This window comes from Lygodium microphyllum, chromosome 18 (assembly GCF_053477565.2).
Source record: "Lygodium microphyllum isolate KBCC chromosome 18, Lygodium_microphyllum_v1.1.10, whole genome shotgun sequence".
NCBI lineage: Eukaryota > Viridiplantae > Streptophyta > Polypodiopsida > Schizaeales > Lygodiaceae > Lygodium > Lygodium microphyllum.
Genome location: NC_141152.1, coordinates 131,111,892 through 131,138,871, shown reverse-complemented (window position 1 = coordinate 131,138,871; position 26,980 = coordinate 131,111,892). Strand labels below are relative to the sequence as shown.

The following is a 26,980-nucleotide window of genomic DNA, read 5'->3' as shown; positions in this document are numbered from 1 at the left end:
AAGAGAGCAAAGTAGAGAGTGAACACGTTTTTCGGTAGAATGACGAGTGTTTCACTTTAGGTTTTTAGATAGATATATGTATGAAAGTACAATGTGCTAAGGGTGTGTTCACACCCGTGCACAGGCACAATGACCCTTTATTCCCAATAACCTCCCACCTAAAGGCAATGTGCCTTAAGAGGAGAAAAGAATCAGCTAAGTCTAGGTATGTACAATGCTGAAATAAATATATCTATCCAACTCCCATCATCTGTTGGCAATGAGCAAACCACTCTGCTGGAAGACCCTTCGTGAGAAGGTCTGCAGAATTATCATCTGTATGCACTTTGACAAGCTCAATGCTCTTGCTGTCAAGTACATCTCTAATGAAGTGGTACTTCACCTGTATGTGCTTTGTCTTTGTATGAAAGACAAGATTCCGTGCTAGCATGATGGGACTTTGACTATCACAATGAAGAACAGGTAACTCTGTGATGCCAAGCTCTTCCACCAGACGTGAAAGCCATAAAGCCTCCTTACATGCCTCAGTGGTAGCTACATACTTTGCCTCTATATTAGACAATGCGGCACACTTTTGTAGCCTGGAGATCCAAGAGACTGCTCCTCCTATGAAAATAAACACATACCCAGAAGTGGACTTCCTGCAATCCGCATGACTAGCATAGTCTGCATCCGTAAAGCCAACAACAGATGTCTTCTGCTTTCCAAAGCAAATGCACAACTCCTTTGTGCCTTTGAGATATCTCATAATATCTTTCACTGCATCCCAATGCTTTTTGCCAAGGGTTTGCATGTATCTGCTAACCACTCCCACTGCAAAAGCAATGTCAGGACGCGTAGCAACCATAGCATACATCAAATTGCCAACAGCTGAAGCATATGGTATCTTGGCCATTTCAACCTTCTCATCATCAGATGTAGGGCTGTCCTCTCCACTGAGTTTCACATATGGAGGCAATGGAACCCCAATTGTTTTTACCCCCTCCATATTGAAATGCTGCAAAACTTTGGAGATGTACTCCTGCTGAGATAGATAGAGTAAGCCTTTAGATCTATCTCTGAGTATTCGCGTGCCAAGAATGTGATTTGCATCACCTAGATCCTTCATGTCAAAGCTGCCATGAAGACTTTGCTTCAGTGAATCCAAGGCATGAGTATCCCTGCCAGCAATTAGCATATCATCTACATACAAAACCAAGATAATCAGGCTACCATCTGCTGCTTTCTTGATGTATAAGCAGTGATCCACTTGACTTCTATGAAAGCCTTGGGACTGCATGAATGTATCAAACTTATGATACCATTCTCTTGGTGCTTGTTTCAACCCATACAAACTCCTTTTGAGTTTACATACCATTTTTTCTTTCCCTTGTTCAACAAACCCTTCAGGCTGCATATAGATGTCTTTATGTAGATCACCATGTAAAAACGTAGTCTTTACATCCATCTGTATGAGCTCCATATCCTCAACTGCAACCAAGCCCAAAATGGTTCTCAATGTAGTCATCTTGACTACAGGAGAGAAAATCTCATCAAAGTCAATTCCATGCTCTTGCTTGTACCCCTTTGCAACCAATCTTGCTTTATACTTGGGTGAGGAACCAGAAGTGACCTTCATTTTGTAAACCCATTTGCATGGAAGGGTTTTCTGCCCTTTAGGCAACTGCACCAAGTCCCAAGTGCCATGTTTTTCAACAGATTCCATCGCTAACAGCATGGCTTTATACCATTTCTTGCTGTCCTTTCTGTCCATTTGCTTCCTTGAAGCAAGACTGTTCACCACAATCGGTCAACATGACATACTCAGCCACATTAATTGCACCAGGAACAAATCTGTCAGGTTGTCTAGTAGCCCTAGACGATCTCCTAACCCAATAGTCATTGTTTGCTGGCTGTTCCTGCAAATTTCCATTTTCAGCATGCTGTCCTGGCATTTCAGCCTGCAAATCAGCATTAATAGCTTGCTGCCCTAGCTGTTCTTGCACATGTAATGGCTTATTTTCATGGGCAATAGCTGGCTGATCATTTCCAGCATCATTTTTTGCATTTACAGGTTCATTTACAGCAGGTATTTGCTGTTGTACAGCGGACACATTTTACTGTCCAAAATGTATTTCTTCTCGGAATACAACCCTACAGACCTCCTCAGTCTTTTCGGGCTGTTTGTGCATGCGATCTTCCCGGAAGATAACGTCATTGCTGCGTACTATTTTCCTTTTCTCGGGATTCCATAATTTATACCCCATTTCACCCTCGTCACCATATCCTAGGAAAATGCATTTACAGGACTTTGGCTTAAGTTTGCTACGTTTTTCTTTACGAATGTGCACAAAAGCCTCGCAACCAAACACTTTCAGATGAGTATATAAAGGTGGCTTGCCCGACCATGCGTCTTGGGAACCCCCCCCCCCCCCCCCCCCCCCCAAAGACTTGTTTGGTAACCGATTAATCAAGTGAACAGCTGTTATAACAGGCTCTACCCAAAAACCATGGGGTAATGCAGCATGAGACAACATCGTACGGACCTTATCCTGTATGGTCCGATTCATACGCTCTGCAACTCCATTTTGGGGTGGATTATAAAGGGCAGTGAGCTCCCTTTTTATCCCTTTGCTGTCACAAAATGCCTGAAAGGCTTTGGACACATATTCCCCACCATTGTCAAAGTGAAGACACTTAAGTGTCTTATCTGTCTGATTTTCAGCCAATGCCAAGAATTTTTTAAACTTGTCAAGCACTTCATCCTTGCTACGAATAGGGTAAACCCATACTTTCCGTGTAGCATCATCGACAAAGGTGACAAAATATTTTTTCCCCCTCAAGATAATCCTAGCATTTGACATACATCCGAATGTACTAACTCTAGAGGAGAAGATTTCAAAGAAAGAGACTTTTTGTGAGAAGTCTGTGCATGTTTGCTATAAATACAATGATCACAGTGGTCAAAATCAGCATAACGAAAACAAGGCAAGTAACCCCAACGAGAAAGCACTTTCATTCCTGTTTGACTCATGTGTCCCAACCGGCCATGCCACAAAGAAACACTTAACTGCTCGGTCACGGCAACAACATGGTCACGCACACTAGATACATGAAGTGGATACAACGTATCACTCTTGCAACCTCTGGCAATAACCCTAGATCCCTTACAGATCTTCCATTTTCCATCACCAAAGGTGGTATGAAAACCATCATCATCTAGCTGCCCTGTGCTAATCAAGTTCTTCTTGAGCTGAGGTACATGTCATACATATCGAAGTGTAAAGTCAGAGCCATGTTGAAACTGTAACTGCACACTGCCAATACCTGCAATCTCACATGCATAGTTGTCCCCAAGATGGACAACACCATGTCGACCCCTTGTATAGGCGGAAAACCACTCACGATGAGGGGTGACATGAAAGGAAGCACCTGAATCAAGAATCCAGGTATGCATATCATCATCTATATCTACAAGTAGAGCATGTGCACCAAAATGTGAAGAGACAAAGAGTACATCACTCCCACTGTCACTGTCATGAGTGACTACATTCACCTCTTCAATTTTTACACTGCTCTTCTTAGGCTGACTGTCCTTCTTCTCTTCCTTGCAATCATCTGTCTTCTTGCCTTTTCCTTTCTCTTTCTTCCATTTGTAGCAGTCACATTTAAAGTGACCCTTCTTGCCGCAATGATGGCATTCAATATCTTTGCCACGTGATTTACTGCATCCGTTGCCATCATATTTGCCCTTTTGTTGTGATCTGCCCCTAGTATGCAAAGCACTGGAAGACTTACTAGATGCATTGTTCTGCCGATTCATCTCTTCCATGAGTAGAGCACTCTCTACATCAGTATACAAAAGGATCACATTAGAATTGCAGTCCTGAATGTATCCCAACTCTCTAGTAGAGTGCAAAGCAAGAAAGTAGCCTTAAATTCCTCATCAATCATGAACTTCAAGGCAACCAGCTGGCTGAAAATGGAGTTAAAACTCACTCAAGTGAGTAGACATTGCTGTACCTTCTTTCATACGCAAATCCATAAGCTTTTTCAGCCAATACACTTTACTTGCAGCACTCTTCTGTGCATACAGTTCTTCCAGTCTAGTCCATATAGCATATGCAGAATCCAAACCTTCAATGTTGAAGAGCAAGGCATCAGAAATCGATAGCTCTATGGTTGAGCGTGCAAGCTCATTCAACTCATCCCAATCATCCTGATCCATGTCCGTAGGCTTTGCCCCTTTGGTTTTGATCGGCTTTGCCTGCTTCTTTTGTAACAGGATATTGTAGCACTGTTTTTGCCACACTGCAAAATTATGTGCGCCTTCAAGCTTCTTTATATTCATCAAATTACTGCTGTCATTGCTGCCAGCCATGGTTTTCAGCCCAAATGTGACTAAAAAACTAGTAAATGCAGGCCCAAACTGTCACCCAAGTGACCAAGGTACAAACAGGTACCAATCAGCAATAAAAGACCACACAGAAGTACAGATTTCAGATCTGTAATTAAGTTTTCAGAAGCACCAAACCAAGTGCTACAGCATTATCCAATTGATTACAGCTGTTCCAAAGGGCACGTGCATCACATTACATGAGAAATCCCAAAATTTCAGCTGCAATTTCTGTTGTGCATATACCCACGGGCATAAAATTTGACACGAATGGTCAAAAGCCCCAAAAATTTTGTGCTCAAAGCGTCAAACACACATCTGCATTTCCTCAGTCATGCATAGGACTATCCAATTTTGCTAAAATAAAGCAATTTCAGCAAAACCCCCAAATTTTACCGAGTGTTGATGTCCAAATTGCGCGGAATTCAACCTGCATGTACATAAAATAACCAAATGCTGCACAAATTTTGCCCAAATCGCAAAAGCCCCAAATTGCACGGGGTCCAATGTGCCTCAATGTCGAGAAATTGGGTCAATTTCAGCCCAATTTTTGCATGCACATGAAAAGCCCCAAATGTTGGGAACAAAATGTCACAAATTCCTGCAATTTCTGAGACAAATATCACTGTTGCATTTTGCTCACACCAAATCTGGCAAATGTGCACTGACTTTGCAATTTCTGAGTCAGATTGTCCAATTCTGTGTTGAGATCCCCAGATTCGAGAAAAGCCCCAAATTTCTGAGCCGATTTTGCACAGATCTGAGATTCTGTGCTTACGTGCGTGAAACCTTGTCAGCGGGTAAAAGAAATTTCAAAAAAAGGATTTTTTTTTTTTCTTTTTTTGAAAAATTCTGCCCGTCAGTCGGTTGCCGTGAGCCTCGTTGCCATTTCCGTTTTGCTGGTCGCGATCGTTGCCCGTCATCAGCCGAGCAGCCGTCGCGCCCACCACGTTTGGCGCCTATCGACGTGTGGTTGTTGCCCGCTTGGTCACGCAACTAACTTGTCCAGCTCATCGCCTGCTCCAATCGACTGTCAGTGCCTGTCGCTCGTGTCGACTGCCTCTCAACTGCTACTCATTGGACTCTTGCAATACACGAGCCTGCCTGCAACCTGCCCGTTGCTCCTGTCGATTGCCTCTCAACTGCTACTCGTCGAACTCCTGCAGCACCTTGGCTGTGTCTTACCAACTCTGATACCAGTTTGTAGGGCAAGGTTAGGTGCGGAGATCGAGGTAGACAGTCGTTGCACACTGTGAGAGAGTCAGAGAGAGTGCAAGAGAGGAGAGTAGAGAGTGAACATGTTTTTCGGTAGAATGACGAGTGTTCCACTTTAGGTTTTTAGATAGATATATGTATGAAAGTACAATGTGCTAAGGGTGTGTTCACACCCGTGCACATATAAAAGGCACGATGGCCCTTTATTCCCAACAGGTGACTCATGGGCCATCCATAGGAAGTAGTCATAGACCTAGAAAGTGGCCAATGATGGGCAGCTAGAATGGATCTTCACAAAAGTCAATAATAAATTCTCAGGTTAAGTTACTCCAAAATAATCATTTTGTGCAAGTATAGGCTAGCCCAAGCCAATAGTATGCCATCTAACAGAGATTTTGGGATCAATTCTCAAAGTCATCTCTAGATTTTGGCAAGGAAGAAGGCAGCCTCTAGATTTTGGGATCAATTCTCAAAGTCATCTCTGCACACTTATGCTGCAGTTCTTGAACCACAAAAATCCATTCTCATTTTTGGAAATTTGTCAACCTAGTTAAAGAGACATAGAGGGAATCAAAGGAATTATGCAACCATACCCTACTTGTGTCTGCAACGCTTCGGAGAATTACTCATTTTAATTGGGAATACTGCTTTAGTCCATGAGGTGGATACTTGGAGGCTAGGATGTCCTTGTGATGCCATAGTTTTAGTCCTTTTAGTCCTTGAGAGAGGGTTATATCAGATCCTTTCACTGATTAGTTAATGATTACTTTGCCTCTTAGCTTTAGTTTTAATTTCCATTTCATGTTCTTGTCATGGTATACACAGTTTCATAATTCTCTTTAGATATGAACTTTTTTAAACTTTTGTATTAGTCATCACGCATGTATTGCATGTTTGGGTCTCATAGGCCATCTTGGCCTTTTGCAGGTGTTAATATAACTTTTTGTCTTTCTTTTTTTTCTCCTCCTTTTTATTGCTTTCTACTTGGCATATTGTCTTTTCATTGTGGCCTTTCTATTAATGGCTTCACGTATCACTTACCATGGCCTGATCATGTTCCTTTGAGACTTCTTTGAGAGCTGAGAGTTTGTTCAAGATAGTATGTGGACTTTAGCCACAAGTATCTTTCCTTGTGCTTGGATTAGGACCTTTTGCCGTTTTCTTCTGTCTCTGGTGCATTTGGAGGCTTTCTTAGAGGATGGTGGTTTTTGGTGTGAGTCATTGAGGCTTCTTAATGTTGCTTCTACAATGGCATTGGTGGTGGTTTATCTAGGGTAATGCTGATGAGTTGTTTCCTTTCTTCTGTGGTGATGATCATGCAGCTGGATTAGTGATGGCGATACCTTGAGAGAGGATCACATGATGCTCTTTTGGGATGGCTAATCCGTTCAAATGGTGGATAGATTGCCACTCATCAAGCTATAGCTTCTAGTCTAACTTGGATGCTTCCCATTCCTTGCTAGTGCTTCATTTTGTGGTGGCTTGTGTGACAGAGAGAAATGGATACACTTCCTATGACATGAGTATGCATGCATGCCTCCTAGACAGCTTGGTGCTATTGCGGGTGGGATTCTTTCCCAATCTCCTCTGCAATGGCTTTAAGTCTCATCTAGTGAGTTACATGGCTGGATGTGATGCTCCTGTCCCTATAGTGGTGGAATGATCCTCCTAACATGGTTTCGGGCCAAGAGGGACAATGAGAGAGTGGTAGTGGGGCATGCTTGCTTTGCTAGTATATGATGTGGTGGACTATGTGGCTTTCTGTGGACATTACTTTTTGGGCGATTGTGAACCCGATGAGCTGGTTCGACTCTAGGTCCATGATGGATTTGGTGACATAAAGTGGGTTTTCTTATTGCTTTTATCTAAATTGGGGGGGTCACTTTGGCATGATGGCAGGAGGGGAATCCATGGTACTGGTCGAGCTTTTGCAAGGCTAGGCCTGATAGACATACAGATTATGCTCAGGGTTGAAGTATGATTGACATTTGACATTGACTTGATGCTTCTTTTCAGGTGCATCCTCTATTGGCATGCGCTGTGTTGGAGTATCCATGGTGCATTTTTTGTGGTGGTCGAAAGTACTATGATGTTGAGGGTCTTTTGGTGCCTATCGTGGTATGGAACATGACGGACATTCAGAGGATCTTTCATGGGCTGATTTCGAGCACTACCCTAATGTATATTTCATTGTACTAGCACCGTGCATATCATAAATGTATTAGTCCATTATAGGCCTGTATTTAGAGGGGTTGTGGCCACTTCAGGAGTGACTTTGTGGCACTTTGTTGGTCAAACCATGGTTTTCTAGGGTCATGTGTCGGTCTCTACACAATGTGTATATATGCTTCTCCTCGCATTCCTTTATCATATCACTGTGCTGGAGGGAGGGAGAGAGAGAATTAGGAGCACTGGAGGGGTCCACTGTTGGTATGCTTTATATCTCTGGTTGTGATACGGATTTCCTTGTTCGTCATTGAGTCTTGTGTTCATTGTCTTCACTCTTTGTTCTCATGTCCTCTGTGAATCATGATTATCTTCGCATGCTTATTGCTTCTTCCATTTATTGCACATTTATGTGACATGTCTCTTTTGGTAACTAAGAATTAATACTTAAATAAGAGGAGTGGTGCTTCATTTACCTAAGTTCAGGGACTGTCATACTTATAACATTTCATTGGTATATATGAAAAGTACTAAAGCTAGGTACCACCTGCACATGACACAAACTTTGATGGATGTATTACGTAGGTCAAGTCGTCTCTTGGAGGGCCCAGCTGTGAGGCTGGAGGTGTTTTAGAAAAAGAACTCTTAGTAAAACCCTGCCAAGCTTGGTGATTTAGGCTGTTTAGAAGCCTAGGCTAGTTAGGTTTGGGCTAGTTTAGTGATTAGGAGCCTAGGCTGGTTAGGTTTAGGCTGTCTAGGCTGCTTTGGGCTGATCTTTCTCTAGGCTAGTCTAGCTAGATGTTCAAGGTAATTAGAGTGAGGTTGATGAGGGAGAGGAGAGGACGGGTGATCTGCAGGTTACGGGGAGGTAACAGCTAATCCCAAGTATGGAGATAGAAGGGCTGCATCCAGTAAGAGTTCTATCAGAGGCTTTGCAATGATCAAATGTGTGCTCTTTCATGCTGAAAAGACAATTTATTAATAAGAGTCTGTTAGATACTGTAAAGTACTCCAAAAGCATTCATATACATTAAGACCCAGTTCTGAAATCTCCAGCAAAAACCATCTTGTTTTCACTGACAAATCTTGTAGTTTAAGCATTCTAGGCTAATCAAAAGCTCTAGCTCTGTGCATTCATGCAAAGCCTTTTGAGAGTAAATGTGTTGAGCCTTTACAACAGTCTTAAAAGAATTGTGCATTGTGCAGGCAAAGCCCTACATCGAGAACAAAACTATTGAGAACATAATAGACAAGAAGATGACAGAAATTGCAAATAAAGAATCGATACAGAAGGTGGGAGAGCTTGCATTGCAATGTGCTGCATATCAAAGCATACATAGACCCCCATTTGATGCGGTGCTGCAGGCATTAGAAGAAGTACACAGAACAGAGCTAAGGGAATGGATGAGATATGATGGAGATGTGTCTTCTAAGCTTAGCACGTCTTATGATCAGTCTGTTAAGGATGACAGTATTGTTCCCATACTGTATCATACCGATGTTTGAGGCAAATGCACGCCTTGGGAGCATATTGTAAACTATGGAGGAATGTTGTATATTCTCGTCCAACCATGACAATATCAATCTTGATCAGGTTGCCTGGTATTCCAGAAAAGCTTGTAAGGTGGAAACCTTTGATTCACTGGTTTGGGAGGTACGATCATCGTGGAAGAAACTGTGTATTATCTGGGGAATCTAGATTCTAGTGTTCATTGCTTGATTTGTAATATTTATCTGTAATTTGCCAGTTGTTTGCAGTGTGCCATGCTTGTGGGACTTGTAACTGTGGAGTTGTTAGATGTTGGGCACAAGCAATCTTGTCGTCTTTCTCCTCTCAGTTCTCACCTAAATTAGATTTGCTTCTAGGCATGCAACTTGGTTTTGTTGTTGCACCTCTCTTGTTAGCTTGTAGCACTAAACACATTCTTGCTAAAAATAGTAGTAGATGATATTGATTGAAAGGTATAGTTGATAATGATTTAAGGGTATCCATTCTCTTTCCAAATCTAATTGTGTTTTACAAGGTTGCCTTTGGGGCACAAGATGTTGGACATCCAATGCACCAAATGACTTGTTGTAGTTGTGCTTTGTGGAGGCTTTGTCTATCTCACTCTTCATTGTAGAGACTCTAGGATTTGGACAAAGATTATGCATACTCTCTATAGGAGATGGGAGAGACTATAGGGTGACTCCAAGCAAATTAGGAAAGAGGCTTTGATGTGGACATGGGATTTTGGTATCTTCTTTCATTCTTGATGACCTAGTATTATCAATTCTTTATAAGCTTCTTATCAGATGCTTCATTTCACAAAATGTGTTTTACTTTTATTATTGATGCCTAGGTTAGCCTTATGTCTCATGCTAATTATATTTTAGCATGAGCTCTAGTAAGACACAAACTTGCAACATCCTCAACATCACATGTTTCTAATGCTTGTATTGTATTTATAGCTTTTGAAACACCACCAAGATGTCTTTCAATTCCATGTACAATGTTCCAAAGCCCCTTTGCAACTAATACATGACACCATGTAAGCTCACAATGAATAGTTGCTTTCATTGAACTTATTTTCAATAGCCAACATATGGAATATATAATTGTTTCTAGCCATGGCCAATGATTGTACTTGATGAAAAAGCTGAATATGTAGATAAAAATATGCATAAAACTAGCATGTGCTATGTAGCATAGTATAAAGGAGACTATAAGGGTTCTTACATGCAGAAATGATTGATAGAAAAAATTCTACACAATTATGGCAATAATGCAAATGGAGATTGAAATTAACTAGGATAAAAAATCTCACAACACCAAGCTCTTATTGGCCTTCCTTTGCAATATTTGTCGACATGTGAACGCTTGTCAAATCTCATCCCATTTTGAGTCAACCGAAGGGTGTTAATAACTTTGTCTAAGAGGTTGAAGCTTGTTGCGATACCAGTTTTTGGATTTAGGATTACAACAATTTAAGTACATAGCTTGGAGAGAGAAAGAAGCTCAAAATAGCATAACTGAAAGTATATTGAGATATCAATAGAGAAGATTTATAAGAATAAGTATGCCTTAAAGGTGAATAGATATATATACAAGCCAGGAGAAAAAAACCTCCTAAAGAGGAAAAAAAGTGCCTCGATGGTCCTTTAAGTGTATTCACATATCACTACCTAGATATAGTAAAAAGATGGAATTGATTATTTGGGTAGCTTTTTGAATGACATAAAGTAGCAAATAGATTAGAAATGCTAGAATTGTGGAGCAACTCCTTTTAAGGGGAAAGGGGTGGTACATTATTGGTCCTTGAGGTTGTATGGAGCAACTCATTTTAGTGGAAAGAGGTGGTATATTATTGGTCCTTGAGGTTGTGGGAAAAACTTCCACCTTTCATAAACCAAGTGTGAGTCAATATATTTCTTATGTTAGTACTTCAAGGGATACAATGTTATTAGAAGAATTTCCTAGGATGGCTAAGATCATTTTCAAGTTTTATTCAAGTGATGTGACCACTATTTTGGGAGACCTCATGATTCCTTAGAGCTACATCTCAGGTAGTTCAAGGAGTTCGGATTAAATAGAAAGTAATCTTGCAGTCAAGGAACTAGATGTATATTGTAAATTTAAGCTAAAGCTATGATTCTAATTATCAGGTAAGTATTCTCTGTAAGCAACAACAATAACCTTCAAGTGAAGATTTTTTTAAAATATTGATGATGGTGATCACACCAACAAATAGCAGTGTGTCTCCATGCAACAAAATGGCGTCACTAGCAAGCACCCCATCATTCATATATCTTTTTGACAAGAGATTCTCAAATCATGTAGAAACAATTCCTTGAATAAAAAACAAGGTTTTCATATTTAGATAACATTCAAATGTTTACTTTAGTTATAAAATAAGTTATTCAAATCAATGTATGCTTATATATAATTTTTAAATAATAAAACATACATGTTTATCAATTTTTATAGATTTTAAAAGTATAATTGTTTGTTTATTTTTTTATATTTTTAAAAATATAAGTAATTAATATTTTTGAAAGAACATATACTTAATATAAGAAATTCCAATATTTCTTTCCCTATATATTTTATGTAAACACCATTCTAACATTAATGTTTCACTTAGATTTTCAATTAAAGTAAATACGTAGCCATATTATTTATTTATAAAAGTAATAGACTTGATATTCAGTTATGAACTTTATATATGTAGTCAAAGCCATTCATCTCGATCTATCTATAAGCCTCAGTTTGAGTTAGACAAGGATGTTAGGAGCTCTGACATTGAATTTGTTTGTCATTTCATGTATTTTAGACACTTTAGACGGAGGGCACATTAGTGAATTTCTTTTTGGGCACTTTTGGCCATTTTTAGGGGTTTGACCATAATTAGAGTTTGGCCTCTCCTTTACCTATTTATAGGCAGCCTACCCTCCCATTCTCAATTATCCATGATCCATCATTGATCCTCTGTGATCACTTCTCTTACATCTTTTGTCATCAACATATGATGTGTTCTACACCAATCTTCTCACTTCTCATAGCTGGGAGACTCACTTTGGAGCTAGTCCCATTGATGCTTAAGCAGGATGCACGTCACAGTGAGATAGATTCTTGTGGGGCCCATTCACACAGTTGTGCTTATGTAGCTTTATCTACAGGTATAGGACAAGCCAAGTAGAAGAAAGGGAAGAGAAAGAAGTTGAAGTCATATTGCGACTTTGATACATATTTTGTGGGGAAGCATAGAGGATATCCCACATGTCCTCATTGTGGGAATATCTCACACCACGAGGAGAAGTGCTAAAGGATATAGCCTCACCTTTGTTTAGGAACAGAGGGTGAATCTACATTGAAGCCTTCGTCTCCCTCTACTATGTCACCCGATCTTACCACCGAGTCTATGTTTCTACACATTTATCAGGTGGAGGAGCCTTCTTCGACTATCTTATCTTCTACATAGCCTTGGCTCATTGATAGTGGTGCATTGAGTCCTATGACTCCCAAGGTGATTTGTTATAGGATCTCCCTTCGTCAGAGGGTGTTGTCACTATTGGTGACATTTTTTCAATGCCTATTAGTGATGTTGGCACCTTGCCGCTATTGTCTGATCATCCATCAAGCTCCGTTTTTGAGGCCCTACATGTTTCAGACATTGTATTTGTCTATCATTTTATGTGTTTTAGACACTTTAGATGAAAATCACATTAGTGCATTTCTCTTTGCACACTTTTGGCCATTTTTAGGGGTTTGACCATATTTAGGGTTTTGCCTCTTTTTGCCTATATATAGGCAAGCTACCCTCCCACTCTCATTATCCATGATCCATGATTGATCCTTCGTGATCAGCCCACCCTCATTCTCTCATCGCCTTGCTATCGTATAGCACCCACACTAACATGTAGAGCTACACGTTGGTGCTGACTATTGCAGCCTTGTATCTTCAATCATTGTAGTCACATTGTTCCTTTTCTCTCCTACATTCTCTCTTTGTCTCCTTCTGCTCTCCATGTTCACTTTCCTATTTCCATTTGCGCACTCTCACCTATTCTTTCTTATTTTTTCACTTCTGCCTTGGTTGCTGCTACCTTAAATGATCTTATCAGGCACATCTACTTCATGCTATGGAAAAAGGACCCATTGTGTGCATGTATTTCTTGGATTCTTAGAGCCATGTTTGCACCCCAAAAGCATGGGTGAAGGAGCTATTTTAGATGCTGACTCATAGGGTGGGGGTCACTTTTTTAAGCTATTGCACTAATTGTCACCTTGGGATCTTTATTGTACATTTCTTTCTGGAGGACTGAGGACTTCTACATGGTAATACCACCACTGAGGGCTTGTGGTGGCATCCATAACATTGATGGTTGATTCTCCTCATGTTCCTCTTTCCTGGTGAATCATTTGGTCTCCTGATGGAAGCTAGTCATGCAAAAGGTGCAATGGAACCTAGTGGAGGATTGTTTGGCGGCTAACTCTATCTAGACGGATGGAATTTTTGGTTGAGTCAAGGCTTCTCTCTTGGGATGGGAAATGTCATGCCGTGATTCACAGTGTGTTGATGTCTTTCTACAAAGTTAGGAGGCTTTTTCGAATCCCTCAAGGATATTGGGACTTATGGGGCTAGATTATAGTGTTGCAACTTTCCCACCCTTGATTATGATCATCCTTAGTAGGATTGGGATCTTGCATGATGGCTAAATCTTAAAGAGGCTTCAACTAATCAATTGTATTATCTCATGATCAAAGTTTACTATTTGTTGGTCACCAAAGCCAATGTTGTTTGGGACCTACACAAATCTAAGGCTCAGTGGAAAATGATTGTGATGGTGTGGTGGCTAAACAAGACTCCTTTCAAATGTAAAGTCTTTCTTTAGAGAGTGATGATTAGTGGACTTCCCCTTACCTCGACTCTTTCTAGGCACAGAATCTTCAATTTTTTCTTTTACACTACGAGTGTGGAATCTACGCCTTATTATATGGTGCAGGTGTACCATTGGACTTGCATAGTTACACAAATGCAGATTGGGATGGTAGTATTTCACATAGGAGATTTACCAGTGATTCTATGTTTTCCTTTGGTAGTGCTTTTGTTAGTTGGAGCACCAAGAAACAGCTGACAGTTGCCTTGTCTAGTACTACAGAGGCAAGAAGATTATCATCTATTGTGATAACCTTAGTAGCATTCAATTAACTAGGAAACCAGTATATCATGAGTGGACTAAACACATAGAGTTCCATTACCATTTCATTTGGGAGTGGGTTCTAGGAGGTGACATTGACTTGGTTTATGTTACTATAGAGAATCAAGCTGCTAACATTTTCACCAAGGCCTTGGGAGCTGAGAAGCTTTAATGATTTAGAACTATGCTTGGAGTTTACAAGCTCATGCTTATAGTGTTGAGATGTCGAGCTCTACATGAGCTAGCATCCACTATGTGTCTTGGTGATGTGGTAGGATTTTATTCATTGGAATGTTAGTTTATCGACATGAGATATGCCAATGATTCTACAGTTGGACTACACCCATGTAGTCCATCCTTGGTTATGGAATATTCATTGTGCTACCTTTTCTTTTCTTAGCGAGTTCACACTTAGTGACTGCATGTACATACATTTTGGTACTTTCATACTAGTCTGTTATCATGTTGTAGACTTAGTTCTTTCACATGGAAGAAGAAAAAGATTTCAAACCTATCTCTCTCTGTGCTCGTCTCCATTGCTTGTGTGTGTGTACTCGTGTTCTTCACCTCTCTCTTCTCTTTTCTATTCCATCATCACCATAGACAATGAGAGATCCACCATTCATAGTGAGAAACCAATCTTTGGAATGTGAAAGGGGGTGGACCTCACCTAGGAAATGGTTGGCTTGAAGTTAGAGTTTGTGAAGCTTTGGAATAGCTTGAAATAACCCAAAAAGACACATGTGCAATACATCCATTGTGGCAGTAATGACCTTCTTTGTGTGGTAGAGTGCACCAACCCCTAACCATGCACTTGTACAAATTGTACAAGATTTGGATATGGGGTCATGCACTATTGATTGCATACTAGGAGGTTACCATACCCTCAACCCATCCACAACAATCCCATCCAATGAACAGCTAGCTCAATTACAAGCGGGGGGGACTTTTTTAGCACCCAATGAGCAATGAGCTGCATAATACTTTAGGCAGACATAAATCTAACATAAATATCTAGACCACTTGGACCCATCCAGTAAGTGATACACCCACGCACTTTGTGGAGGAACCAATAGAAAAGGAGAATTATGTCAATACTTATGTGACCTACAACAAGGAAGGGCATCCACTCCCCATGGATTTCAGACTAGTTCTAGTGATGGCTTTGGAAAGAGGAAGAGGATGAGATATGGGAGGAGATTAGTCTAAAGAATCTCTCACCTATTGGATTTGTAGTCTCACCTTGGGCATCAAGATATCTAGAGAAAGAACAAGCCAATAGGGATAAGATTGAACTACAGTGTCTCGAGTGTGATGTTACACATTTATACACTAATTTCCCTAAAAGTAAACCCTACATTAGTTTAAAAATCTTGCCATTAGTACTAGTTGGGTCTTTCAACATGGAAACTTCGATGATGATGCAACTCCAATGCCACTAAATGTGATGACTTAAGCCTAAGCAAAGAGAGCCAGCATCTCAAAGCCTAGGCCTAGATATTTGGATGCACTCTTGATTAAAGAAAGAAGCAAAAGAAGAAGAAAAAGAGAGCAGAGGCAAATCTCACACTGAAAATGGATTTCTTTGACTGAGGGAAGACAAGCCCATAACACAAAAGCACAAATACCTACACCAAAAAAAAGGAGAGCGCAAAAGTCTAGAGTACTCTAAATCAAAGCAATTGTTAAAAATAGTGAAAAAAGTTAGAAGCTAGGTGAGAGAAGCACAAACACATCTCTAAGATGTTGAATTGATTATGGAAAACAAACTGCATGATCTCATGAGCATGAGCCCATCTTCCTCTCCCACATACATTAAATAAGAGAGAAATTGAGCACCTAGCCAAATAGTAATGCAATAAAGACAAAGTGTTAGATGGCACAAATATGAAAAGCTGGACAAAAGCTTGCTAGCCACTCTAACGTCAACTTCAATTGATTTTCCACTCAAAAATTTATTAAAACAAAGCCCTATGTTTTGGGAGGTGCTAAAGGAGTGAATAAAGGACAAATGCAACAATAAATAGGAGTCATGCAAGGATGCAAAACTTTAAAAAATAAATCGTGTAACTCTCAACCCTCTATTAGGAACACTATATGTCAACGCCTTTTAGGAAGGAACATAAATGTATGCAATCCTCCTTATCATAGCATTAGGTGATACAAATAGGAAAGGAATTGTTGACACTAGAGCAAGATTTAGCATCCTTAGACATGTGGTTCTATAGGCTTGGGGTAGTCCACCTATTGAAATCACTAGCTTTTATGTGACTTTGACTGACGAAACAAAGGTTAGACCTTTTACGACACTAGAATATTGGTCAATCAAGATCATGAGTATCCAATCCTTACTAAACTTTATTATCATGAAGAGAGTTGATTGTGATATCTTGTTAGGGGTAGACCATGGATGAGGGACACACATGCAATTGAGGATTGGGGTAATAGCCTAATTTTTTAAGCAATTGTATGGAGGTAGTTATAAGGTGATTTTAAAACCTTGCAGATACTGGATTGTGTTATTGCTAGGTGTGAAGTGGCAAGGACAAGCCAACAAACCAATAAAATGCCCTATCAAGGCAAGGGAAGTCAATTTGACCAAAGAAAGAGAATAGGCTTGACCCATATTCATACTTGATGACCTAATTGAGGAGAGACCAACCTAGTGAACCTCTTAAAAGAGTTCCAATGTGTATTTTCTTAGTCTATGGAAGATCTTAAAGGGATCCACCCTAACATCATCACTCGTAATATCCCCATGGTACTAATTGCGGCACCCATGAAACAATGACTATACATGACAAATTCAAAACATGCACATGCTATAAAAGAAGAGATAGATAAGCTACTAAATGCAAGATTCATTTATGGCATTGAGCACATAGATTTGGTTCACTAATTTTTATAATGTTAAAGAAAAATAGAAGCAAAGTGTGTGTTGACTACAAAAAGGTCAATACAGCAATGAGGAGAGACAATTATCCATTGCCCTACGCCAAGCACATGCTAAGAAAGAGCCATAAGAAAGGATGATTATAGCTTCCTTGATGGATTCTTGGATTATAATCAAGTGCAGGTTCATCCAAATGATAGGCACAAGATAACATTCACCATTGAATGAGAAGTGTTTGCATACATAGTCATGCTTGACCTAACTAACAGCTCTGCCATCTTTCAACAACTCATGTGTGAAATATTCAAAGACATGGTTTGAAAGTGGTTGGAGGTGTTTGTGGATGATCTCTATATACAACCAACTAGGAAGAGCATCTAGGAAAGCTCTGAGCCATTTTTGAATGTTGGTACGACAATATGGTCTCTTCACTGAATCTTTTGAAGTGCCAATTTTGGGTGAAACATGGTTGTATCTTAGGGTGCATAGTTTCCAAAAATGGCATCATTATTATTGAATTTTCAAAAATCAAAGTGATTGTCAACTTACCACCACCAACAAACTATAAGGGAGTTCAATATTTTCTCAGCTCCACATGGTATTATGAATGATTTGTGTTAAAGTATGTGCTAATTGCTTGACCTTTATATAAGTCTTGATTTTTTTTACTGGACTGAAGAATGTTAGCATGCCATGAGGCACTCAAAAAGGCTCTAATAATAGCTCCAATTCTAACAATATCTCCAATTTTACAAGTCCCAAAAGAGTATAATTGGGACTATCTAGTGAGCTTCACTAGCCAAAAACTCATGAATATTAAGATGAACTATTTTACTACTAAAAAAGAAGGTTTAGCATTTGATGAGAGAATGTTTTGACACTAATTACTACTGAAATTATTTACATTTTTCATGGCATTTGATGAGAAAATGTTTTGACACTATTTACTAGCAACGTTGTTCACATTTCTCATTGATCATCATCAAGCTCTGCTTTATTTAGTGAACAAACAATCCTTATGCAACTAAATGCATAGTCTAGTAGTTATTACTTTTTCTTGAATTCAAATTTTTAGTAGTTGCGAGAAAGGGAAAACAAGAGTATATGATTGATTATGGATACCGAATTCCTAATAGAGAACCATCAGAAAATGGCATAATGGATAACCTTCTAGATGTATATTTGTTTAAAAATTCTTTCAGAGGAGGATCTATATAAAGCAGACCTTACTGTGTATTGGATTGATGATATTGTAGAGTTGTTAGAAAAAAAACCACAATTGCCCAATCCAAAAGGCACATCTTTGTCTCCTTATTTGTAAAATGCAACCCTATCAACTAGGCAATTGTACCAACTAGGGCAAGAGCATTTGCTAAGAAGATGCATTCGTGAGTATGAGATGCATGAAATCTTGATAGAAGCACACATGGGAGTCAAAGGGAGACACTTTGACAAAGACTCGATTGCATGAAAAATCCTTCAACCTTATTATGGTGGGCCACCTTCTTTTGTGATGCAACAAAATTTGGAAAAAACAGTGATGAATGCACGAAGTTGCATGTGTGAAAGGATGAAATAGAACTCATACCACTTATATCCCACCAACCTTTTGAGAAGTGGGGAATTGATTTAATTAGACCTATAAGTTTTACAACTCAATACTCACAAGATAAATATATCATTGTTGCAACTGACTATTTGACAAAGTGGATTGAGGCAAGGGCCACTTGGAAGAATGATGCTTAAACAACATTAAAGTTCTTGTGGGAGTATGTAATGTCTAGATTCAGATGCCCCCTCAAGATTGTGAGTAACCAAGGTACACACTTTATCAATGAAGAAATTGTTTTTCTATTATCCACATTCATAGTCATTCATTGTAAGTCATCTCCTTACTATCCTCAAGCCAATGGCTAAGTGGAAGCCACAAATAAAAACTTCATCACTGTACTAAACAAAATATTTTCCACCTCTTGAAGTGATTGGAACAATAAACTTATGATAGCCTTGTGGCCATATCAAATGGTCAACAAGACTATCACCCTTGTAAATAACATATGGATCAATACCATAATGTGATTTGAATTTTCAATTAATGCTTGAATTTTTATGGAAGCCTCTTGAGAATCGAGACAAATGTGCCTTTGGCAAGATTTGTTGGGAGTCTAGCCACCCACTTTCCTTTAGGGTTTTCTCTAGTTTGCTAATCATTCTTACTAGCATGATTTAGTTTGATAGATAGCAACAAACTTACTTAATTAGCTTGTTAAAACAATATTCCTTCACATAAATTAGGCACTGATATGAATACAATTTCATGTTGAGAAACACGGATCCTTGAGCAAGGCTCGAGTAAGGTTTAGCTGTGGAGGAAAGTCAATGACAAGAGTCATTATGATTGACACTAGAAACACTAACTGTCACTTAAGTGAATTAGGTTCCAAGATAGATTAGCTTGGACTCATAAACACAATCTTGAGTAGAGAGAGACAAAACTAAAAGAGAAATTGCATGTCTTTATTCCCTTTGTACTTGTTATTGACATAGAAAACCTATTCTTCCTTTAAAGTGCTTTTTTCTTCTTTACCTTTCAGCTTTTTCTCTTCTTCTAGGAGTGATTCTTTGATGTCTACCAGCTTGGGATTTGGCATATTAATAAGTGTGGTGGAGACATTACCAAACTCAGGAGAAAGACTCTTTCACAAAACTCCAGTGCATACATCTTTATCCATTTTAAATTAATCCCTACAAGTTGAGTTAGCAAACTTTCCATATAATTAAGACAGGTTGAAAGGAATATATTAGCCTTCATATCCAACCTAAAAAATTCAAACAGCAATCCATATTTTGAAGATTTAGATTGAGCACCAAACAGTGTGTCCAACCTTTGCCAAGTAGCATGGGATGTGTCACATGTGTCTAGTGGTGGTGGATATAATTGTCATCAAACTCGAGCTTGATGATGGCTTGGGCTTTGTCATCACTCTTTTGCCATACTACTCCAAGAGCAACATCTCTAGATTTCTTCTCTTGGCCATTGGTTATTGACCAAAGAACCTTCTTCATCAAGGTCAACTTGATTCTTGTTTGCCAAGTTTGGAAGCCTGTTTCTTTGAAGCGGCATGATGGTGAATCTTTCATGGTACTGGATGGCAGAAGCAATAGCAAATCAATACCAAAAATCTTAGATCATACCAGCAAATGAGTTGCTTGGATGTGTCAAGAAACACTAGTGTCAAGAAGCATTAATGAGTATCAAAAGATACTATTCTTGAAGCTTGATATTGTTGTAGATTTCTCCCCATCTTATTGAATTGTTGTGTAAATCTTATTGGAAACTGAGTGTAATAGCATATCAGAGTGGCAGTGACTTTGTTGAAACAAATGGAGTAAGAGAATCAAGTGGGAAATGAGCTTTAGGGCAAGTGGCTATGGCTTCATTTAGGGTTTCAACAGATTGACTAGTTTTCTACTTGTGGTAGGAGCTACAGTGCATCATTTGCCAAACCGTCTAATGGGAAGAAGGTTCACATGATAAGCTTCAAAAGCCCTATGCTAATAGGATGAATCGCAGACCATGGAGATGATGCAAGTTGTATAACCATAAAAGGCACAAATTTAGATAGCGAGTGACGATTTCTACAATGCCAAGTACCAAAGAGATTAATGTTGAGGTGTGAGATAATAGGAAGTTGCAACTGAAGTACCTATCTAGCCTTTTTTCTACACAATCAAAGAAATTTATAGTAGGAGGTTTTGCTAGAGGAAATTGTGGAGAGATACAGCTTGTACAGAGAGATCTAGGAGCTCCAAGAGACTAGGGTACTAGCTGGCTATGGTAGAAAAGGAGGTAAAGTGAAAATTGAGTGAGAGATGAAGTCATTTGTTGTTGAGCTGAGTTGGACTTAGGTTGTAGTAGGGAGTAGGAGGAACACTGAGCTGATCTAGATTGAGCTCACTATGGCTTTGATACCATATTGAGAAACACCGATCCTTGAGCAAGGTTTAGCTATGGAGGGTGAAAGTTGGTGAGACAAGAGATATGATGACTAAGACTAGACACACTAACTATTACTCAAGTGAATTAGGTTCTAAGATAGATTAGCTTGGACTCATAAATGTAATCTTGAGTAGAGAGAGACAAGACTGAAAGTACAAAGTACAATAGCATTGCATTCAAATGATATTCAAGTACATTGCTTTATAGTTCCATGATGGTAGCACTTTCCCACATTGTGCCTAGTGGGATACATGTAGCTTCTCCTAGGCTATTGCATGCCCCTTGTCCTACTACTCCATGCAAAGAGGTTGTCTTAGGAGTTTGACTGCATAAATCTCAACATTTTAAATAGCCTTTTGCAAACAGTTGCAATAAATATATTTATCTGTACCTTGGAGAAAGTGCAATGCCATGCAAGCATTCTACCCCTTACACATGAGGACCCATATCCAAAGTACCTGGATACCCGTGCATGGGCACAATCCACCAATATATCCCTATCTAGTATTAGGGCATTTTGGGAAGACCATTCCCAGCTTACAAGGATTAGATCGGGTCCTTGGCACCCAATGAATTTACAACTAGAGTTCCCCTAGTAGCCTTGTCACCTCCTAGCCTAACTTCCTGCTTATTGAGAGACCTCTTGTATCTAGGGCCGAGCAGACCTAGTACCCGTTGCAGAAAAATCCAACCCCTTGGTGAAGGGCTCTCCTACTAGTCTTGGGGGAGACCTAGGGTGCATCCAAGAATCTACCCAACTAGGCACAATATCACTTTTTAAAATCCATAAAGAAGGTAATCAGCCTATTCTTGATTAGGAAACCATCTCTTTTCCAAGCAACAAGCATATCATAAACATTCTATTTTAAAAATCAAAATATTTTTCTTTGAATATTCGACAAGACAAGATACAAGCTACAAATTATCTCTCCTAAGATGCAATTGTATAGAGCGATACATGATAGTTCCTCCTAGTGTTTAGGGTGCAATACTTCTTAACTTCCTTTGTAGTTTTCAAAGGTCATAGACTTTTCTCCTAAATGATATAATGCATTAGTATACAAAACTTTATCATCCAAAAGCAAGGCATCTTTCTTTACTTCTAGTAGTTCCGTTCTTTAAGAGATAATCGTGATTAGTTTCTAATGAACAATTTATTTCCATATTCTAAGATGTATAAGTTGTAACTCCGCCTAAATGTGTGATAATTTAAGGATAGACAAGTACGGTAACTACTCTTTACCCTTCATTGTTGCAAGTACTAACAATAGTAAACTAGGTTTAACTTAATCAATCAATCATTTTATTACTTTAAATTTGTTTAATGCCACTTGAGTAGAAGCTAGTATGGAGAGACTTCTTGCATCCTAGGCGAGTCCTACTACGAAGAGACCTCTCGCATTCAAGGCCGGTCCTAGCACCTATTGTGGACAAATCTAACCCCTTGTTGGTGAAGGGCTTTGCTACTTGTCTGTTTCCAACCGCTTCCAATGATCATGGCCATGGCCTAGTGTATATCAAAGAATCCACCCAAGTGGACACAATATCACTTTTCAAAATCCACAAACAAGGCAACCAATCTATTCTCAATTAGAAAAATATCTATTTTCCAAGCAACAAACATATCATAAACATTTCTTCGAATATCCCACAAGAGAAGATACAATCCGTGACTTATCTCTCCTAAGGTGCAATTGTATAGAGAAATATATAATAGTCCCTCCTAGTGTTTAGGGTATGATACTTCTCAACTTCCTTTGTAATTTCCAAAGGTCGTAGGCTTTTCTCCTAGATGATTTAACATATTAGCATGCAACACTTTAACATACAGTAGCAAGGCATCTATCTTCACTTGTAGTAGCTCCATTGTTTAAGGGATAATCATGATTAGTTTCTAATTGAAAATTTATTTCCATATTCTAAGACATTATAAGTTGTAACTCCTTGCTAAATATGTGATAATTTAAGGATATTCAATGACAATAACTACTATTTACCCATCATTGTTGCAAGTACTAACAATAGTCAAATGGTGTAATCAATCAATCATTTTATTACTTTAAATCTATCCCATGGCACCTGAGTAGAAGCCATCGCTTTGGGGCTATCATTGACAATACTTCCTCAATTCCTCCTTCTTTGTCGGACTTGAACTTCGAGCCAGAAATTGTAGAAGTAAGAGAACACATATGGAAAAGTGTGAAGGGGTTTAAGAGATTAGGAAATTTGCTTTAGATGGGGGTAGATTGAGTGATGAGACTACAGTGGAATCTTCAAATGATTCCACGAATAGTAGCTATGATAAGAGCAAGTTAGTGTCATGATACAAGATGGAAAGTATGGTAGAGGTATTTGGGTATTACTTCAGAGTAGACAAAGGAAATGGTAAGTAATTCGATAGAATAGGGGGAAGAAACATCCACACTATAGGTGCAGGGGAGAGTTAGTGCATAACTCTAGTGGGGAAACAATCCCCTTGGCTCCTATCTATCGCCACCCATCATACCCCCCCTCTCTCTCTCTCTCTATAGCCCCTTTTACTACCCATATCCTTCTTCTCTTCTCTCTCTCTCTCTCTCTCTCTCTCTCTCCCTCTCTCCCTCTCTCCCTCTCTCCCTCTCTCTCTCTCTCTCTCTCTCTCTCTCTCTCTCTCTCTCTCTCTCTCTCTCTCTCTCTCTCTCTCTCTCTCTCTCTCTCTCTCTCTCTCTCTCTCTCTCTCTCTCTCTCTCTCTCTCTCTCTCTCTCTCTCTCTCTCTCTCTCTCTCTCTCTCTCTCTCTCTCTGTGTGTGGCATGCCTCCCTAAGAGTAATTTAGCTAGTGCCTTCTCCCTCCAATTAACCCCCTACTAAGCCTTTATATAGCCTTAAGATAGCTAGCCATTGAGTGGCCTTTGCTCTTCGTGAACTAGCTTTTCTCAACATGTGGGAGTTGCAAATTGAGCTTCAATATTTGCTTTCGACTTACTATGAGCTTTCTATTATTGGATGATAGTGGATGTGATGATGATAATGATGATGATGATAGATCATGATGACAATAATGATGGTGACGTCGACGGGGCTGTTTTAGACTCCTTTTTTTTCTTTCCTTTTTGTTTTTAATAAAATGTTATAACTTGAACAAAAACACAAGAAACTCAAACACAAATACTAAAGTACAAAAAACTCAAATAAAAACACACACAAAAAAGAACCCATAAAGCTCAAGCATAGAAGGTTGTATGGCTTGAACTTCTTCCATTCATGAATGAACTCAAAGGGGTAATGTGGGATGATAAGAAGGTGAGAAGAAGAAGGGGTAGAAGATCAAAGAATGTTGAGAAGGGGACTTAGAGAAGTAAAGATAGATTTCATGCCTAGTGAAGGAGAAGGAAAGAAGACATTGTGTGAGAGAGGAAGGTTGGGTAATTTCAAAAAGAAGAAAAGGAGAAAAGCTCCAAGGGCTGGTCTCTATCCTTCTGGTGTGACATCAGGTTTGAGTTTGCATTTGAGTTCTTCTATTGAGGGTGGTTGTGTTTTTACTAGTGACTAGGTTTTGATTAGGTGGCTTGCTTAGGAGGCAACATTTTGATGGCAGCAACACATTGCATTGGTGGCTCACAAGAGGCTACATTTTTGCTAACTAATGCGTTGCATCAATGTGGCTGCAGTTATGGCTTAGGCAATAGGTGTGCAACATGCATTTTTTCTTGGTAGCCACAAATGTCCTCTGGCGGTTCACAAGTTATTAACATTAACATTAACATTTGCATTGCCATTAATTAGTAACATGATTAAGTTTAACATTATTGACCATTATCATTAGCATTGATATCATTGCATTCCAAGGCAATTATATTGTTAGTTAAGATTAACCTTAATTAAGGTGCATATGCTAATAAGGATCCCAAATTCCTCTGTTGCATGATTAATCTCAAACTTTTACATTAATGTGCATATTGATACCACGGATCCATATTATTGATTTTAAGGTGCATATGAGGACACATATTAAGACTCTCATATTAAGTCTCACATTAAAGCTCATGATGCTAGCTCTTGTATTAAGGTATATATTAAGGTTTGTATAGATATGTATTAGGTATTACTTGACGCTTTTGCCTTTCTTGCTTGTGTACATGAATACTTTGCTTTTGTATTAAGACACATAGGAACATGAATAATAGAAGTAGCTTTCTTCTTACATAAGCTTGACTACACAAGCTCTTAAAAAAGAATACTTGACACACATTTTTACTTAGAGCAATGACCTACATTGAGAGTGCGAGGTATTCCAAGCTATAGGGTTAGATATTTGGTTCCTTGGGGAATATTTAGTGAGTTTTATTTATTATCTCCTAGATTGATCAATTGAAAGAGTAGAGTTTGTTTCAAATGTGTTTTCTGTATTCATGGCACATCTTGGGGCCAATCCCCAAGGTGTAGGAGAGCCATAGTAGAGCCACAGTTATAGATCGAGGGGTGCTATCTTTGTATGTGCCTACGCGGTGTATAGCACCAAGATGTTTAGGGACTCCCTCTGAGGAGTGTGGGAGAGAATATTCGTTAGACTACAAAATTGTACAAACGCAACATTCTTAGATGCTCCTTGGCCATGAGACCATGGGGGTGGTTTGAGCTTAGCAGTAGAGGCCTAGCTAGTGCCTTATTAGAGCATGTGTCAAGGCCGACAGGTGGTGCGTTTACCAAGAGCCACTGATGAGTGGTTGTTTCCGAATCTCAATCGATAGTAGGGACCAGTTTATTAGTATATATGCCAAAAGGCAGTAAGATAGATTCGAAAGATTGCTATCAAGCCAAACTTCAGAAGCAAGAAAGAGTTGATCAGGCTAGACAGTGGACCAAAATTATTAGAAGATATTCTCTGCAAAGAAGTGGTCCAATATCCCTACAAGGGCGGGGTCTTAGCAACCCTAATCCTATGCATAGTCCGTTAGGAGGAGGAAGTTCTAGTACTTCCCCCCTTCCAGCTAGTCAGCCCACTTTGAGTAGAGGAATCGTTCTAATCATTCAAACTCCTTTAGCAAATCTGGTTGTTACTATGGCGCAACCCATTGCAATCCCAGCACCAAGAACGTCAAACTTGCCAGCCTTAGGGTTTCCTCTACCCATTTTTAATGGGTTAGCAAAGGAAGATGTGGAACTTCATATCAATGAATTTTAAAAGTTAATGTTTAACTATTGAATTCAAGATGAAGGACACTTGATGATGTTCTTTAATATGACTCTAAGCTGCAATATGGTATCATAGCCTAGAAGTTGAAACCATAACCATGATTGACTTCTTATTTGCGACCTTTCGAAGAGAGTTTGCCCTTGAAAGGGGAGGTCAGTATTGGCTACGTGTCCTCAATGTAACACATCAAGAACCTCATGAAAATGTTCGTGGGTATGCCAAGAAACTGAGGAAGTATTTCGTAAGTTGCAAACCTATATTTCTATTTCATCGATTGCTCAGTTGCAATATTTTTTGAATGGGCTAGACTTTAACATTCAAGTGCAATTGAGTAATGTTGCTCTTGCTGACATTGATATGGCCATTACAAGAGCACAGGAGATAGAGTTGTGATTACAAGTAGCCTATACCTCTAGGGAAAACTAAAATCTGAGTTTAGGGTTCGGAAATACTTTAGCACTGATGAATGAAGGTC

General features: G+C 39.2%; 1 protein-coding gene across 5 annotated transcripts in view; it reads left to right on the top strand.

Moving 5' to 3' along the window:
• Positions 1 to 9,503, top strand: part of LOC148021385 (putative serine/threonine-protein kinase PBL25) — a 57,933-nt gene extending 48,430 nt beyond the window's left edge. For 2 of the 5 annotated variants that reach the window (XM_087699239.1, XM_087699242.1), the window contains 2 exons: positions 7,607 to 7,708; positions 8,963 to 9,503. In XM_087699239.1, the coding sequence (XP_087555365.1) occupies positions 7,607 to 7,708; positions 8,963 to 9,262 (402 nt within the window). In that variant the 3' untranslated portion in view covers positions 9,263 to 9,503. Of the gene's footprint in view, positions 1 to 7,606; positions 7,771 to 8,962 lie in introns of all 5 variants that reach the window. The other 3 variants (XM_087699241.1, XM_087699244.1, XM_087699243.1) reach the window with 2 other exon arrangements.
• Positions 9,504 to 26,980: the final 17,477 nt, after the last annotated feature.